The sequence below is a fragment of the Berghia stephanieae genome, chromosome 6, assembly GCF_034508935.2.
Source record: "Berghia stephanieae isolate SIO BIC M18660-M18661 chromosome 6, UCSD_Bste_1.3, whole genome shotgun sequence".
Taxonomy (NCBI): Eukaryota; Metazoa; Mollusca; class Gastropoda; order Nudibranchia; family Aeolidiidae; genus Berghia; species Berghia stephanieae.
This window is the reverse complement of record NC_088365.1, coordinates 13,184,803-13,205,193: the sequence shown is the minus strand read 5'-3', so window position 1 is coordinate 13,205,193 and position 20,391 is coordinate 13,184,803. Positions and strand designations below refer to the sequence as shown.

At 37.1% G+C, this 20,391-nt stretch overlaps 1 protein-coding gene across 1 annotated transcript; it reads right to left on the bottom strand.

The window, feature by feature from the left end:
- Window positions 1-7,701: 7,701 nt before the first annotated feature.
- Window positions 7,702-19,115, bottom strand: LOC144974502 (uncharacterized). The gene is made up of 2 exons (XM_078917419.1): window positions 18,438-19,115; window positions 7,702-14,285 (listed from the first exon to the last, which is right to left on the bottom strand). Exon 2 carries the CDS (start codon window positions 14,191-14,193, stop codon window positions 13,303-13,305), a length of 891 nt encoding a protein of 296 aa, XP_078773545.1. The 5' UTR covers window positions 14,194-14,285; window positions 18,438-19,115; the 3' UTR covers window positions 7,702-13,302.
- Window positions 19,116-20,391: the final 1,276 nt, after the last annotated feature.

Below are 20,391 nucleotides of genomic sequence, written 5' to 3'. Positions count from 1 at the left end.
AATTGATAACGATAGAAAACAGAACTGCACACAAATACCCCAAGCCCCGCCCGTCGTTGAAAATGTGCCAAATACACAGAATATTGCTCGTCAGATTAATCGTATCACACAAAAAGGTGCGTGACATTAAATATTAATAGTCTGATGGAATTTAATGAGAACTAATCATCCAACAGTTTATCACAGGCCCAGTTTGTCAAAGGCTCCAGATTAGCCTAAGTAGGATTCATAGGATTTCTTTGCCTTCCTTGGTTAGACTGTAAATCTGATGTACAATAGGATTCAATAGTCTGATGTCACGTCCGCCCAGCAACGAGCAGCTTGGTTCTAAACAAAGAAAATCGTTACTTTTTATTCTTCATGCTGGCTAGAACCTTTTCACATGTCATGTAATCAGAAAGTATAAACGTCAAAACATGATCAAATTTATAATGTTTTTCTCCTCTGGATACACGTTTATGCTCGTTGGAGAAGTATTTCATAAGGGCGTCCACCATTGTTCCGATAGTTTAGAACCAGTTACTAAGTCACGATGCGTCATTAGGAAGTGACGTCACGATTGTTGAATCCTATTACTTAAGTTCTATGTTGCCCTGCATATAAGACATTATGATACCAGTTTATTTGTTTTACTATAGAATATTTTTGGATGCCTAGAGTCTACATTAACTTGGGCCCTTCAATTTACTCTTCACAACTTCTAGTTGTAGTGAACATGTTTTCATACAAACTTTGTTGGTCTATCTATATTGAAACTTTTAAAAGAAGCATAATTATGTCTTGAAAAAAGACTCGTAATGAAGGTCGCTTTATTATTTCATTTAAGTATGTGAGTGTATATGCTAGTAATAATACTCTTCAACAGTCGTAACGTCACTTCCTTCCTAATGACGCATGGTAACTTAGTAACACTGGCTCTAAACTATCGGAACAATGGCGGACGCCCGTATGAAATATTTATCCGGAGGAAAAAAATCCATAAATTTGATCATTTTTGACTTTTAAACATTCTGATCACAAGGCATATGAAAAGGGAATGAAAAATTCTAGCCAGCATGAAGAACAAAAAGTAATGATTTTCTTTGTTTAGAACCAAGATGGCCGCCGTTGCCGGGTGCCGTGACATCAGACTACTGAATCCTATTACAGCACTTTAACACTGTAGTTGTAACTTAAGATTTTTATTCTCTGCCTGGTGGTGTAGAGATAGTCCCTCTGAAATGCCAAGTCAGAGTGGGTTCAAAATGTCTTCCTTTTTGTGCGCATATCAAGGCAAAATTCAAATTACACTGTAAAATTTGAACAATGGATGTTCTTTCGTTAAAAATAACTGTAGATTAAAATTCAATTCATACAATCAATCAATCATTAATGTATTCGTTTTGAGAGTATCCGTGATGACTTCCATTTGGAGGGCACAGTCGAGGCGGGGTCGGTCTGTGACAAACTGGCAGGCTTCCGTGAAAGACATCAAGAGCTTAATTTCATCCTTCCCGAGTCATCTATCACATGATTTGATGCTGTCTAACGATTATATATTTCATAATTACTAGTGAAAACGCTACTTTGTCAATGAACGTTGTAAAAATACCCATAGATCAAACTGAACAAAATTACTTTTTGTGATATATACAGGGTGTCCATAAAGTCTGGGTACATGTAGTATTTCACTATATATTTTTAATTTTTCATTTATGCTATAGATTGTGGAGATTTGGCTGAAAATACTTTCAGAGGTCACGTGTTGTTAAAGTACGATTCATTTACACCCCAGTTGAATAAGATTCGTTTTTTAAAAGAGGAATGTGTACTCTACCATGTACCCAGACTTTATGGACACCCTGTATATTTCGAAAACTGTACACACCTTTCATTATGAAGGTCATTTTGAGCATATTTTGCAATGTTCCCTGTGACTTGAGCACATGGATAAATGATTCACCATCGATTTTGAGCCAGAGGAGAAAGTCGATATCAATCAAAATATGGATGGAGTCCCTTACAGGACAAACGGAAAGAACAACGACTAACTATCATGCTCAAAAGAACAAACAAAATGACATGCAAAAACAACAACTAGACATTCAACGAAATTCACGCATTCAAAGAAAAGCCCACCCATAAACACTAAAATTGCAATCTTTATAAACTCAACCATCTTCCAATATTCATTGCACTCCCACTATCAAATGCTCTTCTCAAATCATGTGTGAACACAACAGATTTAGACACATTCAAACGAAGGTTATCAAAGTTCTTCAGCCTAAACACAAACGATGGCTGTCACATTCAACAACCCTCCCCGCCCTCAAATACAATTACTCAGAATTGAGTCGACTTCGAGTAATATTCAGATTCAGATAATTTGAGCTTTTTTTAGCTTTTTTTATGTAGCGCAATATCCAATATACGTACTCAACGCGCTTTACAAACGGTTCCTGGCCAAGAGCAACACGTAAAATGTAGGAACGAAACATGACGCCTGTGAGGCGATATTACAATTTATGGCGCTTGCAACACATTTAGGTCATATCAGCGACAGTAAAAATTAGGAAAATTTGGATATTAAAAACATTCTAAATGTACAATAAAAATGAGTTGAGGAATAAGTTAGACAGAGGGGAATAGTTCAAATAGGGAACAGATGTGGATTCCAAGAGCACACAATCAGTGTACTTTGAGATCACCTAAAAGTCTCACCCAGACACCAGCACAAGATCCCACAAAGAAGAATACACTCAAATGTTTACAAATCATTTGTTTTTTAAAATAAAAAATAGCAGTACACAACAGAGAGATTATTTACAAGGAAATAAATATATCCCAAAACTATAACTATCTACACGTACATTCGACTGTTTCCCTCCCAGCCAGGGTCATACAAAACTTAATAATCTCATTCCAAGAGAACGTCAGAAAGCAATAGCAAAACAGATACAGGGGGATAGAAGACACAGCAAGTACCTCCATGCCCACTATGGGAGGCCAGGAACCCCGTACAGAAAATGGAAAAGAAACGCATGTTGGGAAAGAGTACACATCAAATGACCTCTGTGCCCACCGTGGGAGGCCAGAAGATCTCGCCCAGTGAAACCACTTCAAAGTCTCAATGTGATACTAACCTGCTAGAAGCTGAAGACTGTAAAAAAGTAATGAACAAAAATGTATATTTAATAGCTTTGAACAAGAACAAGATAGATACCAAACACAGAAAGGTTTCGGGCTCAAAATCCTTCTTCTGTCAATAACAAAAACAATAAAATCATTAACACACAACTTCAACTCCAGACAGAAAAGTATTTGACATGTCTGGGTGTCTATTTGGGCGGCTATGTGGTCGAGTGGTTATGGCAATCGCTTTCGGATAGGAAGGTCCCGAGTTCGAGCCTCACCCGGCGCATAGTTTAGTCCATGGAAAATGCTCTTTACGCACATTCTCTCATCGTAATCAGGTGTGAGTACCTGGCCGTTAACAATGTTGTCTCTGTCGGAAAAAAATGTGTAATATCGCTAACAGGCGTCGTGTCCCGTTCTATGTGTTACATGTTATCTGTTGGTCAGGGACCTCTTCTAAAGCGCTTTGAGCACATTAAGTGGATATTGCGCTGTATAGTAGTTGTCTAGTACGATCTCGATAAGACGTACCGACGTGTACTGAGTACACAAACGACGTGCCTGATACGTTTTCTGTCCGTCAGTCTGGATTTGAACTGATATAATATAAATTAATATTCTATTTTCTTTCTTTCTTTCTTTCTTTTTTTTTTTAATTTTGTAATTGGCTGAAGAAGGATTTTTAGTCCGAAACGTTCTGTGTATATTAATTTTATTTTATTTTATTAATTTTATTTTTTTTTTATTGGGGGAGGGGGGTCTTTTTGGAAGCCGTTGTATCCATTTGTTGTTCATTACTTTTCAAATTCCCACAGCAACTCCACCACACGATCTCTGTCAAAAGATTCATGCTTAGATTTAGATCCTGTTTGTTTATGTTTTCAAACTAAAGGTTATGTTTATTTCTTTCGGGTTTTTACGGTGCTTGCAACGACATTAAGTTTATATCTGCGTCAGTAAAAAGGAAGAAATGGGATAGTTAAAAAATTCTAGAATTTACAATTAAAGCACCTGTGAAAAAGTAAGACAAATGGGAATTGGTTCAAATAGTGAACAGATGTAATTCCAAGAGCACATGATCCCACCAAAAGACACACCCAAATGTCTACAAGCATATGCTCAAAACTTATATATATATATATATATATATATATATATATATATATATATATATATATATATATATATATATATATATATAATTATCTCAGTACATAACAGGGATGATTAACATTGAAAAAAAGGCATTTCCTAAAAACTAATACTAAACACTAGACTGTCTTCCTCTCACATCACATAAGGACTCTGACAAGGGCCAGGACAGACCAAGCGATCCCATACCAAGACAAAGACAGAAAGCAACTTAGAAAACAGCAGAGGGGAATGGAAGACACAGCAAGTGGTCTCTTGTCCACCGAGGTAAGTCCAACGACAGCCTGCCTTGACCGAGGGGCAACTTTTCAGATATTAATTGATACAATACAGTGGAGAGGTGATTAAAATGTTTTTTTGTAAAAAATGAATTATCCAAAATGAAAATAATCGATCCGACTTTTTCCCTCCCAAAAAGGACTCTAAATAAGGCCCGGGCGAAACTAAATAATCTCATTCAAAAAAAAATAAAAAATAATAATAATAATAATAATAAAATAAAGGATAAAAAGCCACTTGACAAGTTTTTGTTGGCTGGGGTTATATTCAAAGGAGAAGATGGCAATGGCTGTGGCATGTCTGTCGCAGACCCGATGAAACACTGATAAGGAAGGCTCTGCGATGGACACCCCAAGGAAAGAGGAGACGACGGCTGGGGCATGTCTGTCGCAGACCTGATGAAACACTGATAAGGAAAGCTCTGCTATGGACACCCCAAGGAAAGAGGAGACGACGGCTGGGGCATGTCTATCGCAGACCTGATGAAACACTGATAAGGAAAGCTCTGCTATGGACACCCCAAGGAAAGAGGAGACGAGACCCTCCAAGGAGACTTGGAGACGTACCGTTGAGTGGGACCTAAAGCAGAGAGGTCTGTCCCTCAAGATGGCCCCAAGAATAGTAAAGCTGCTGACATTACCAGTTGGAGATCCCTTGCATCGCCTCAGGTGCCAGCAGACCCGGAGATGAGCGAGTGAGCGAGTAGTTAGAGCGTGTTTATGGCCCTTGCGACACGTTTACTTTTAGGTTATCTCAGCGCCAGTATAAAGGTATGTTTTGTTGTTTGTTTTTAAGGGTTTTTCGGCGCTTGCAACACATTAAGGTCATATCAGCGCCAGTAAAAAGGAAGAAAATGGGATAGTAAAAAAAGTTCTGGAAATACAATTAAAGCACCCAAGAAAAGTTAAGACAAAGCGGAATTGGTTCAAATAGGAAACAGATGTAGATAGATTCCAAGAGCACAGTCTCAAAGTGCTTAGTTTGAAATCACCTAAAAGTCTCATCCAGACACCAGCACAAGATCACACTCTAAGATGAATACACTCAAATGTTTACAAATAATTTGTAAAAAAAAAAAAAATAAATAAATAATAATATGTACATAACAGAGAGATGATTTACAAGGGAAAAAATAGCTTCTCCCAAAACTGTAAATATACATTCGACTTTTTCCTCCCAGCCAAGGAACTCTGGCCAGGGTCATGACAAAATTAAGTAATCTCATTCCAAGACAACGACAGAAAGCAATTTTGAAAACAGATATAGGGGGATAGAAGACACAGTAAATGCCTCCCTGTCCACTATGGGAGGCCAGGAACCCCACCCAGAGACCTGAAGTGAAAAGCACCAAGGGAAAAGTGATATGGCGGAACCGGTTCAAATTTCAAATAGAGAATAAACTAGAAGATCCAGGAGAAATCCATCAATTGCCCAACTGGACATTATAACGCCCCATCGAGGCACAAAGCAAGGATTCCTGTTATGAATTATACACCCAAATGCACACAAAGTACAATGATATACAAAACAAAACATTATAGATGGTTTACATGGGAAAAAAAACAAACTCTCTCAAAGAAGGAACCATACATTTATTATTAACTTCATCCCTCACGGCTAAGGACCTCTGCCAGGGCCAGTAAATAAATTAATCTATTTAAATGCAAATCAAAGACGAGCAAGATGAAAAGTATAGATAGTAGGCGTTTGGCTAAGAAGCTCACAACATTGTCATCCGGAAGTATAACGGACCAACACACAAAACTATGTGTAAACATGAACTTTTACAGTCTGGATAATACAGTTAAGTGAGAATTACTCATAAACGTGGAGAGCAAAAAAAAAAAAAAAAAACAACAACAAAAAAACATTTTTAAAATAACAAAGACCCGAGTGACGTCAACTTCATTCCATCTATAGGGGGATAGAATGCAAGTAAGACAAAAGTGATCTCATCGCCCATCACAAAGGCAGAGAACTCGCACAAACACGGCAAGTTTGTTATCGTTTTCAAGAGGTTTACGGCTACGGCTCTTGCGAGTACGTTTAGGTCAAATCAGCAGAAATAAAAAGGGAGATAGAGCAGTCCAAATATTATTCTTGACAAGTACAGCACTCAATAAAGACAAATAGACACTCAAATGTTGACATTACAAATGTTTGTTTATTTTAATGGGTTTTACGCATGGCGTAACTTAAGTACTAAAGTGGGCCATGGTTTTACGGCGCTTGCAACACACTTAGGTCATATCAGCGCCAGTAAAAAGGAAGAAAATGGGATAGTAAAAAGTTCTAGAAATACAATTACAGCACCAAAGAAAAAGTAAGACAAAGGGAACTGGTTCAAATAGAGAACAGGTGTAGATTCCAGGAGCATACGATCAGTTTGAGATCACCTAAATATCTCATCCTGACAAAAGCACAGATCCCCGACTAAGCGTAAGAGAAACACACTAACTCAAAAATGTTTACAAATCATAAAATATGTAAAACAATAATAATGCAGTTCTTAAGAGAGATGATTTACAAGACAAAAAATCTATCCCAAAACAATAACTACCTATGCATTTGACTGTTTCCCTCCCAGCCAGGACAAAACCAAGCAATCTCATTCCAAGACAAAGACAGAAAGCATGTTGGAAAACAGACATAGGGGGATAGAAGACACAGTATGTACCTCCCTGCCCACTATGGGAGGTCAGGAACCCCACCCAGTTGCCCACTATGGGAGGCCAAGAACAGAAAGGAAGTAACAAACACTCAGTAAAACTTTTTTGTTTGTTGCTTTAGGTCTCTTCCAACACAATTGAGGTTATATGAGAGACCGCTGAAACAAAAAAAAACAAGCAATCTAACAAAAATAGTACAAATGTAAATCAAAATCATAACCTAAAGATATCATAAGCTAAATTATAAATAACCAAGAACAAACAGGCAGAAGATTTACAGAAAAAAAAATATCCCCTGTCAAAAATACAATCACAAACCGAAGAAGCAGGATAGGCTAGTAAAGAGAAGAAGAAACGACATCACTATCGGATCGTACACCCATGCGAACATCATAGGTATATGATTCAAGGGTGATGCTCCCATCCAACCACCCGCGCTAAGTAAAACAAAATTATATATAAATATAAAAACAAACCAAGTCAAGTATTTCAAACCAAGCATTAGTTTATTGTGATAAAAGTACATCATCATTGTGAAATTCAATATCTGTACATTCCTTTTTTTTTCCTTTCGTTTTTTGTTTTTTAAATGTCATTAATAAACGTTTTGGTAGTTTGATATTACAATATATTATCAAGGACGCCATTCACAACAACGACGACAACTGGTAACAAAGACCGTTGACGCCGTAACATTTGGACACACAACATTCCCTATCAGATGGTAGCAAGTTCAAACACCAGGAAAACAAAATCTACTGCCCCAGTCATCGCCAGGTACATCCCAAACAATAAAGATATAAAATAATTTAAAAAAAACAAAAAGTGAAATTTGCAGACGTCACATGTAGCAACAAGGTCAAGCTGCCCTTCATAATGTGCTGACGACATAGGGGAACCCCCTCGACTCGTACACAACCAAAAAACAAAAAACAAACAAACACTAAAGAGCCTCGTTGTGACGCCATTGAAGTTAATTGTTTCACTCTGCTCTATGCGCTGCACAATGCTATACCCATTCAATAAAGCAGGCCACAGGAAGCCATAATATACGACGCCACAAGCCGCTTGTAAGATACTGGCGCATATTCCAAATAATTCCCACCAATATCTATAACCAGCAACCCATCCACACCCTAGTCAAGGCGAGGCAGTGATTTGTGTAAAGCTCTCACCCAAGGACACAACGCTCGAGTAGACGATCATTGTCGTCACCGAACTGACCAATCACCATGCTCAGCACTACTTGATTATATTCCAAGGCGAGATAACCCAAATTGCTCGGCCAAACTACGTCACAAGGGATTCCCCTATTCGATTTGCACATCATGAAATCCACCGGTTGCTGAATGTCAGACATTATACCACACGCCAGTTCCTACCTTCCTGCGTCACGATATTCTAGGGGAAAGGAAAGTACCGTACATCTATAGAACACAACATACCCCATACCACCCCCCAATGAACACGGTGTGTGAAGTATATTTAGACTAGGAAAGCCACGTCCTCCTATTGATTACACAGAGTATATTACATCACATCATTTTACATATAATATATATTTATATAAGTAATTTGTATCAACTATATAACCATTATGTAACAATTTGCATGTCAGCATCATAATCCTTTTCGAGTGGGGAAAGACTTCTAGTGTAAAAACACAAACAAGTTTCGGGGGTGAAAAGAATGAAAATTTCAATGTGAAGACCTGTGTTTCTTAGTTTCTGTAATGCCACAAATGCCCAATTGCGTGAAAACAAAGAAAAAACAAACAAATGAAGCACTTTGAAATATGCCTCGCTTAACAGATTGCCCCAGCAAGCCTTATAGAGAGCAATGTCGGTTCCATATAAATATAAGGAACCACCTGCCCGTCACTATAAACACGAAATGTCACGATATTCCTCATGGAACAGTACCAGATACTCATTCACAACCAAGCCGAGTGGAGTTATGTCTGAAAAGTTCCTTACCAAATGGGCAAAAAAAACAAACTTGCAACCGTCACTCATACGATCACCGACCATTTTCAACAATTTCTTCTCCACTCTTACCTATTAAATTCTGGATGAAGACATTGGTAAAAAACAAAAAAAAAAATGATATCTGAATGTATCTTAAGCAGTCTTTGTTTTTAAACACCATACAGTGATTGTAATAATATCAAATGGCACAAACAAAACCAAGGATTAGATGTTTACATTAGAAAAAATAATAATAAAAACAGGTGATGCAGCTGCTCATGAATTTAAAATGTACAAATACAAGGTGAGAATACCAACAAAAAAAAAAAAAAAAAATCTTACAAAACTCATAAAAACCAATTTCACTAGCCAGCGTCAACGTGTAAGTCAAGCCGTACAAACCATCAACTACCACCAAATATTGTTACAGACATTCTATTCACACGTTTGAAAGACTGAATATCGGTATAAGATATAGGCTGTTCACTTGTGGAATTTGATGAAAAATAATTGCCAATACTTTTGTTAAAACCAACGGATAAACAACAAGTTGAAGGTCGGCAACTCCGACAATGAGACGTGACCAAATATGGAACACGAGTATCTGGCCCCACATAACCATTTGTGTGAATATGATTGGATAAAAATTGTGAAGTTAAAATGAGTCGCTCCCAAGTCGACAATTTTGACAAATGTGCGAGTACTGTACGTCATGCAATGTGAGGTCATAGCACCAAGTAATATAAAATATTTTATAGTTGTCTTCATTCCACCATCAATATGATAACAATGAATATAAATTGTAACAATCAGAAAAGAGGTCAATATGCGATTTCTTTCAGTTCGGTACGAAAGGCACCAATTGGCTATTGCATGGAGAAAAAAAGAAAGATTGATTAACGAAAAAAGTTTTTAAAAATCTTAAGATTGAAGCAATAATCTAACGGTCAACAACGTTGATCATCAAATTCAAGGATGTAAAATGTGCATTCTTCTATCTTTCAATGTTTTTATATCTGCATTAAATGTCTTGTAACATCCATTTCCTAAAACTGTGACCAAGATATAGCAAGCTTCCTATTTTGACACATCAAAACCAATGGCTTCGAATCAAAGCTAGATAAAAACGAACTAAAACAAAAAAGTGATGGCATTAATTTTTCTATCTAAACGTACCTTGTACCTTGCGTACCAAACCGTCAGAATCAGATCACATGAGATACACATTGCCAAGGGTTAAGACAGTCATAAACAACAAGAGAAACATGGTGGAAATAAAATTGATGTATATAAAACTTCTGATTGCAACAACGGATAACAATGAGATTGGCCAGAGCGACTGGTATTATAACATGGCTCGTGTACATCATGTGCAACACGAGATAGATATAGTCACATAACTTCACAGGCAGTAAGAATGGAACGGTGTACAACATGGCTTCCATAAATTGGATTTTAAAACAACAAAATGTCTAGATGCTAAAATATGGTGTAACAATGGCAGATGGTACAAATAAAACAAGGTGTATCAGCAATAACAATAACAACAAAAAAGCAATGATAATAACTACAACAATGAAGAGGATGATAAAATCAAGGACAACAATTAGCAATGTAGGACACGATCATCAATTCAATTTTTTTTTTTTTTTTTTTTTACAGGGACCACAATGCTGATCATGAGATTGAAAATAGTGAGCAAATACAAACGTCAATATATATATATTTCTTTTAAAAAATTGACTAAAAATTTATCATCACAGCGCTTCAAAATTTGGCCAATCTTTTAACAAAGGCGAGACTGGTCAAAATATGAACTTTGTTAGGTAATAAATTTTGGTCGCTACGACACACGAGCCATGAAGTCATCAGTGGATGGATGGAGTAGTAGCTAGGCTGCCATTCTTGGAGGTCATTAGTTACAATTATAACATCTTTACACAATGAGATCAATACTCCTGTTCTATATTCATATTAACAAGTGAAAGAAAAGATTAAAACTTTAACAAAACCGACGCATCATCAACTAACAATAGACAGGGGGGGGGGGGGGGCAAAATCCACTTATATCAAACATTGCTGATCAGCACGATCCAGACCCGATAAATATAAAACTGCAACAACAAATCATAGCATCATTTTTTCAAAAACAAGGAAACAAGACAGACAGGGACATTCTTGTAAACAAATGACCCCATGTCCAACATCTTCTGCACGACCTGCGAAACATGTAAAACAAAATAATACATATATACAAATAAAAATAAAAGCGAAAGTTGAAAAAAACAAACAAGGCTAGGGAAGAGAAGAACTAGGGCTGGACAGGACACCTGGAGACAAAAAAGGTGGTAGATGAATTTTCCAGACGATTCGAAATGCCAGATCTAGGTGGGAAATGAAGAGTCTATAAATAAACAAAATTGATTCAGAATTTGATAAAATTGATGAGATTGGAAAAGCAAGAAAAAAAAGAAAGAAATGGCAGACAAAAGAATTTCTTCCCACCTGTGCCCATAGGTTTGTTTTTCTTTAATTTTTAAAAATTTCAAAATGCTGAACAGATTACAACTACGATAACAAAATTAACTGAGGCCACAAATAGATGTTAAAAAAAACTAATCATAAAGCTGTAGGTGAATTGGGCAAAAATGTCTGATGGTACAAACTTTACACTGATAACAGAATTTAACAAATATCAAAATTCCTCCAATACAACAAATAAAAAGTCTTTAAAATTGTCCTAGCTTCAAGAAAATAACATTAGTCGATTGGATTCGATAGCAGTAAAACTTTGAGAGCAAAGTCCACATACGGGCATAGGGAATGGAGCTCAAAATGTGAAGTTGAATTATCTAATCATCCACATAAAAATATATAGATTTGCCGAACAGCTTCAATATATAGACTGAAATTTTTCAGAGCCAATGTTCACCTGCTTCAAAAAAAAAATATAAAAGTTTGTAATCATATTTTTCGACAACAACAGAGTGTGAAAAGATGCTGTTGCCATCAATTTTAAAAAAGAAGACTCATTCTCCTGGAGTCAATCAATATTGCCATATAATGTGCATTTTTGGACCTCATAATAATACACTAAGTCGCACTGTGTGGCAATTCTATATATAATTAATATCACATTAGCATCAAAACTAAAATAGTAACCTTCACATTTCACAAGGCCTGAATGAGAACGCTCGAGATGGCAAGAATAAATTAGGATTCACCCAGCATAAAAATATATAGTAGTACTTTAAAATAAGAGATATCATGCCACTGTTGAAATGAGTTATTTTTTAAAACTGTAAAGGCCAAAACAGAGAGAGAATAAAAGCTGACATTTTGTCGTGAGCCACAGAGAGAACTAACACAGGAAGAAAAGAAGATTAATCATCTATAATAACCCTAAAGAAAAAAAAACACGATACAAATATTGAACAGAGAAAGAAACAAAAAACATACCCTTGACCAAATCACTAGTCAAAGAGTATGTAGCATGTAGCTCCAGTAAAATCTACGAAAGACAATCACCACGACTAGTTTTCCCTGTCTTGATCTTGAATCTCACTCATCTCGATGTGATTTATCCAATCCAACCTGAATAAAAGCTATCAAAAAAAAAAAAAAAAAAAAAAGCAGAGCGAACTGTAAAACAAGATCAGGTTAAACTAAAACTAAAAGTTTCTTCTTGAAGTAGAAACAAAAAAAGTAATGGCTGAATCCGAAAAAGGAGAGAGAAAAAATTGAATAAAAGAGAGACTGTGGGTAAAATATTTCATATCAGATTCTGGAGCTAATTAAAAACAAAAATATATCAAATAAGCAATAAATGCCATAATTCATGGTACACAACACATTCTAATAATAATAATAATACAACTAATACTACACATCTGATGAGAACTTGCACCATTTGGGAGGAGATGAAGGAACCAGGTGTACTGGTTCGAGGGACTATTATACAATTCATGCACACACACAGTTTTTGTAAAGTTTCTTTTATACTTTTCTTTTTAAAAATTAAAAAGTATGCAGTAGTCCAGCTACAACACGCAGACCCAGGGCAAGAAAAAGAAAGACAAAGAGAAGAGCATAATGAAGATTAGACCACCTCATCTCTCATTCTATGCCTGGGCTGGAATGTCCATGTAGTTACCCTGGGGCAAGGCGACGCCGTGAGCCAGATGCATGGACATGGCGGCGTGATGCGACTGGTGAACAGCAGACATCATGCCGTGGAAATTTCCGTTGCCATTGACATTGACATGTCGCTCCTGCTGGGGAGGGAAGAGAGATTTGGGACGGGAATATTGAGGGGATGGAACACGATTTCTGCTGGGAGAGGAATCGGCAGCCATCAGGTCTTGGCTAGGGGATGGGACTTGGGGTCGGATGGGGTGACGATGGCTGGTGGTGGCCACAGGGGACCGGCGACTGGCATTTGGTGGAGACAAAGATGGACTGATGTTTTGGTGGTAGACGACACCGCGGTGTCGAATTTTTGGAGTGCTGAAGGCAGATGATACTGGAGATGGCACAGGACTTTCTTTGGGTGGTGTTAAAGGATGGTGCATAGTAACGGGACTTGGAGTTCGAGATGAGTAGGCCTCATCCTCAGATGTGGAATCTTTCCGAGACAATGGGGGATCCATTTCAATATCCTCTGTACCGATACTCCCTTCTTCTCCAATACGAATCGAAACAACACCGGGGTCAACCCAGATAGTCAATTCCAGCTTGCGCAGTTCCTTGTTGATGGATATTTCACTTCTAATTAAACTATCCAAAACGGTGGGATCCATGCATTGGCTGTTAATCCTCAAACACCGATATCCACTCCCTCTGTTGGGGTTCTCTGGGTACCAGTTGTTTTTGTATCTCAGAATCAACAACTCTGTGAGAACGGTGACGAAAGATGCAAGTTGACAATCATTGACAATTCTGCGTCCATTTTTCCCAGTCCCAAGAGCAATTCTGTGGAAGGTCTCCACAGCCTTGTCAATTTCCTTTCTCATTACTATAGAGGCGTGAGGAAGATTTTATGGTTATATGTACAGTGAGGGCTATATCAGATGTGATGAGCTGGACAGATTTCAATTTCGGACACCTGGAATGAAAAAAAAAAAACAAAACAAAAAACCATTGAAGGATCTAATAAATGACACGCGACAGACAAGAGGAATGCATTGGTCAAAAGTAAAGGAAGAGTAAGAAACCAATTCTTTCGAGCTCAGACAATATCCTTCGTCATAATAAAAAAACAGATTGCTTTAAACAGACCATTATCTGTGATCTAACACCTCAGTGAAAATGGAAAGATTTCAAATCGAAACCGTACGAACAATGGATATATCGATACAGACCCATCATCAGCAAAACAAATGAATGCTTAAAACCAAAATTTATTGAGATTTGTAGTAGCATTTGTATTCCTGCAACAATAAACAAAGGAATGTAGAAAATAAAACAAAATGTAGTGAGAATTGTAGCATCGGTATTCCAACGGAATTCTCATTTCTCACTACATTATTATGTTTTCAATGTTCCTTGTTTTGCTGACCAAGGGTCTTTAACCCAAAACGTTCACTGTTTCATCAAACAGGATGTCTGATGTCAACAAGAATCACCCTTGTTGCCCTAATAATCGTACCCAAGGAAAAAAAACGAAAAGTGCTTGAAGCGGGACTTGAACCGGGGACCTTCCAGGTCATAGTGCAATGCGGTAAGCCCTCAGTCTCAGCCACTTCACCCCCCAAAGAGTAAATATGGCTCATAAAGGAAGAAATACAAAAACACGCTTCAGCCTTTGTCAAGTGATAGCCAAATGCTGACACATCATATCTTTATGTTTTACTTTACGCAGTGGCTATTTTTACAGTCCCGTAAAGATGGTACTCGGGGCTATTTTTACAGTCCCGTAAAGATGGTTCTCGGGGCTATTTTTACAGTCCCGTAAAGATGGTTCTCGGGGCTATTTTTACAGTCCCGTAAAGACGGTTCTCATGGCTATTTTTACGGCGTTGATGCGATTCTGTTCAATTATCCGCATAGTTATAGATTATCATCTTTTTGCAGTATTCAGAAAACTTCACATATTTCTCCCGATATTTAGATGTACAGATCTAGAGGTGGTGAATGAAAGCAAAATTAATTTCATTTAACATATTTAGATCTAAAGCTAAAACTAAAATTAACAAACAATTAATGTAAAGTCAATTCTCTTAGCGATTTTTACGGTTCTGTCATTTTTATTACATATGATTTTTTTTTTTTTTTTGCATAAGTTATGTTTGCAGTACAGAACAGCCCGTTTTCCATCATCAGTGGGCAAGTTAGGTTGTATGTCTTGATTTTTTTTTCTGTCAAACATACATAATATAGATCTATTATCAAACACTGAAAGTATACTTAGTTCCTGCTTGAGTCGACACCCCTCAAGATATAATACTTTACAGGTTGGCTTTTGTTTACACTTTACCAGTATAACCAGTCAGGAAGGACTAACGGTTTATACAATTTTGAAAGACGTAGACGTCTAACATTCAGGGTGCAGTCTTCTCACGTGAGGGGGGGTTTGAATCCAATTTCAGAAAAGAGGCCGTTCACAAACCAATTGGACACATTTTGACCATAATTTTAGAACCCCCCCCCCCCCCCCCAACCATATTGTGGACAAATGACTAACCCCCCCCATGTTGATGTCCATGGTAAAGATGCACATTGCGAAACACCTCATGCTTAAATATTGTTCTTTTGAATAATTTTTTAAAAAAAGAAAGTAAATAATGATGATGATTCTCTACCATGGGCGGTCATGATCCAAAAGAATAGAGGTGCCAAAGACTGATCCTCATTGGGGCGCCGAGGTGGAGAGGGCATTTCACTTTAGTCCCACCATCGCGTTGCTCCTACTCTACCGATTGACCCAGTGTTTGTTCCGACCAGACAAGAGTGGTCGCTGTATTGCTCCTCCCTTCCCAGTTAGGAGGTTGTTTTATTGTTCTCCGCCAAAGCGGTGTTCACCTTGTGGTCAGACCCCTCTACCTAGGCTTTGAGGTACCACTAGGGAAATAGATTGATAGAGAAAAAGAGAAAGGAAAAAAAAAAAAAGAGAGAGAGAGAGAAAGAGAGAGAGAGAGAGAGAGAGAGAGAGAGAGAGAGAGAGAGAGAGAGAGAGAGAGAGAGAGAGAGAGAGAGAGAGAGAGAGAGAGAGAGAGAGAGAGAGAGAAAAAGAAAGAGATTGGGAAAGAATGAAAGAAAGAGAGAGGGAGAGAGAGAGAAAATGAGAGATCGGGAAAGAAAGAAAGAAAGAAAGGGATAGGGAAAGAATGAAAGAAAGAGTGAGAGAGAGAGAGAAACAAAGAATGTAGAAAGACCGGGAGAGAGAGAGAGAGAGAGAGAGAGAGAGAGAGAGAGAGAGAGAGAGAGAGAGGGGGGGGGGGAAGAAATAGAGAAAGAAAGAGATTGGGAAAGAATGAAAGAAAGAAAGAGGGAGAGAGAAAAAAAGAGAAAGTAAAAAGAAAGAGAGAAGAGAAGAGAGAGAAGAGAAAGAAAGAAAGACATAGAGAAAGAATGAAAGAAAGAGAGAGAGAGAGAGAGAGAGGGAGAGAGAGAGAGAGAGGAGAGAGAGAGAGAGAGAGAGAGAGGAGAGAGAGAGAGAGAGAGAGAGAGAGAGGAGAGAGAGAGAGAGGGAGGGTGCTAACTAGCCGCACCTGAACGAAGTGAGTGAGAGTTTTAGAGCTAATGGCGTCTACTCAGCCAATCTGTTACTATTTATAAATCTATTACCGCAACGCCGTAAAAATAGCCACCAGAACCGTCTTTACGGGACTGTAAAAATAGCCCCGAGAACCATCTTTACGGGACTGTAAAAATAGCCCCGAGAACCGTCTTTACGGGACTGTAAAAATAGCCACTGCGTTTACTTTATGAACCATAATTATAATTATTCTTTACACGTCCAATACACATAGGTGAAGTTATGCCGGTACAAACCAGAAATTATAGATGAGATTCAGTTATAATTAGAACGTCTTCAATGGATCAACCTTGACCTTGAATAATGATAGATTGAGAGGGTGCTCACAATTCTAACTTGGTAACGCACAAGATTGAGATGTGACTAAAATAGAAGGGTTTTATTAATAAAATATAATTTTTTTTATTTTTGATTTGTCAAAGGGAATACTAATACTAAGCTGCTAGAGACTGCGGACTGTATAAAACATTGAAAAAGAACACTTTATCTAAAAAAAATAAATAGAGAACGGAATGTTTCGGGCTGAATAAAATCCTTCAGAATATAAAACCAGTAAAAATAATTACATCACTTTAAATACATACTAATACTTATTGAATAAATAGTATTTGGCACATCTAGTCATCAAATAATACAGAAGCTTCGACAGTCCGATGCCATAAATTAGGAATAAATTTGAAATTCCAACTAAAAGGCCATGAACTTCTGACCAAAATTATAAGCACTGACACATTGTGGCAACAGCAGCATTATGAAGATTACAAAATAATACGAACTATCGATTCTCTCAGTCTGTGAGAGTAGTCTGACAGTAGCATTTTCCTCGCAGTCCTATAACTATAATCGCAATCATTGAGTATTGAGAATAAGGAAAGACAAAATCGTTATGATAAACATTTATTGATTTAAAGTTTTTGACATTATATTGATTCTGGAAACGAATGTCGAGCTCGAACGATAGCCTTGCCAAAACCCAGCCAGCCTCTATAGAACATTTTGAAATTCAATGTCGTTCTTACCTAGGCACTAGGACATTTGTCATTTTGGTTATCGGCGATAGCCTAAACCAATGTCAAAGAAGAAACCATTGCCCACATTTCTAATATTATGAAAAACATGGTGCGAGTTTTGACTTTGCGGTGATTGTGTCTGGCTATTGACGGTTGACGATCCAGGTCGGGTGGCAGTGAGGAATGGGAACAAAGAAATCTCGCATTTTAGTAATTTAGAGTATCTAAGTCTTGATGATTACTCAGTGGAATTCAATTACTCTTCGATATGTAATGATGGGAGAAAAAATTATGAACGACACAAGGAAGACGTTAGTCTTTTAGTATCCAAAATAAACATATGGATAGGGTGCAGGGACAAAGAAAATTCGCTGATTCACAAATTCTGACAAACTTGAGTGAGCTGATCTTGACCGTTTATCATTTCAATCCGTCGGATATCATGTCTAAACTAAAAGGTCAAATCAAACCTATTTGTGTTCATACTTACAGGTAAATGGTTGATTGGTGAAGACAATAAAATGGAATTTCTTACATAAAATTCACACAACAACCACTCGCACACACTTATAAAATAAGACGTTTTGTTACGTGAAAGACATCATGACGACGTTCTGAAAATGAGTGAAATCAGCTTCGATGCAGGATTGTTTTGTTGTGCCTCTCTTTAGCTTCAACCAATCAAATTTCTCGAAAGTCGTAGGCGTATATTCCGGCGTAGTTCATTGGCTGATAGAAGTCGTTATTCGCAATGATGTCATTGTGTTGTGTGTAAACACGGTTAACCTTAGCTGTAACATAACACATCTCATAAATAATCACTGAATTAAGCTAATTTCACGAAATATAATTCTTCTATGATGTTCTCGAAAATCATTCTGATCATATTTTAGAACTTTGCACTGATGATTGAATCGGATCAAAATAGAATTAAGCATGAGTAGAAAGCAGATGATCAATCAGGCGATAAACCCCAGTAGAACCCCAAATCCATATATAGAAATTGACCTTCACCTCTTCACAACACACGAAATATCGGACGTGTTTTTTCAGGTCACGTCATGATGCCTAAAATAAGTTATCTGACCTCGAACATGTTTACAACAAAAGTTTTTCAACAAAAATCAGTTAATGATCAACCTATTTCAATGTAATCGGCCTTGATAGTGTAGGCAGATTTGAAATACTTCATGTGAATGAGAAATCATATTTTATGATTGATCCACTTGATTCTATATCCGACCACTCACAGAAACATACACCCCTCTCTCTCTCTCTCTCTCTCTCTCTCTCTCTCTCTCTCTCTCTCTCTCTCTCTCTCTCTCTCTCTCTCTCTCTCTCTCTCTTTTCTCTCTCATTTTCCTTCTCTCTATATATCTCTCTATAACTCTCTCTGTGTTACTCTCGCACTCCTCCCCATCCCCCCCCTCTCTCTGTATCTCTCAATCTCTCTCTCTATCTCTCTCTCTCTCTCTCTCTCTCTCTCTATATATATATATATATATATATATATATATATATATATATATATATATATATATATATATATATATATATAGTAAAAGGTACCGCAAAAAAGTCTTTAAAATGGAGATGGGGGCGAGGGAGGGATAGATCGGGTGGTTTGTATATTATACCAAATATATAAACGGACAAAATGAGAGACGCACAAACACATACACATCCTCTCCCTCTCTCACACTACTACTACTACTACTTCTACTACTACTACTACTACTACTACTACTACTACTACTACTACTACTACTACTACTACTACTACTACTACTACTACTACTATTACTATTACTACTACTACTACTACTACTACTAAAACTACTACTACTGCTACTCAGTGGCGGTTCTAGCCTATTTACAGCGGTGGGGCAAAGATGATTAGGTCATATATATATATATTTATTTTTTTTTTTTATTTTTTTTTTATTTTTTTTTTTTTTTAATTTATCTTTTTATTTTTTTTAAGTTATTTATTTATTTATTTATTTATTAATTATTTTTTTTTAATTATTATTTTTTTTCACCTTTAAAAAATAATATTTCAACCACAAATAATCACATTCACAATGAAATGACAATACCAGTAGATTTTAATTATTCCAAACGTAATCAAAAATGAATCACGAAAGAGAATACAACTAAAAAATAAAGCGACGAGATATAATGCGACAACACCTTGACAATACAAGTCCATTTCGTTCACTCGAAAAATTAAAGATTTGCTTTAATCCCTCAACGGCGAGATTAATATTTCTGTTACATTACTGGTTTTCAGTAGTATGTGGTAACCTTAAAGTTTTAATCGAGAAGCAACAACAGCGATATGACTCGAGTTTCATTCAGAGCTCAAATTGCATTTCACTGCTGTCTTGATGATTAGAATGATTGTGCCGGTGGTGGTAGTGGTTGGAATAGTGGTAGCGGTG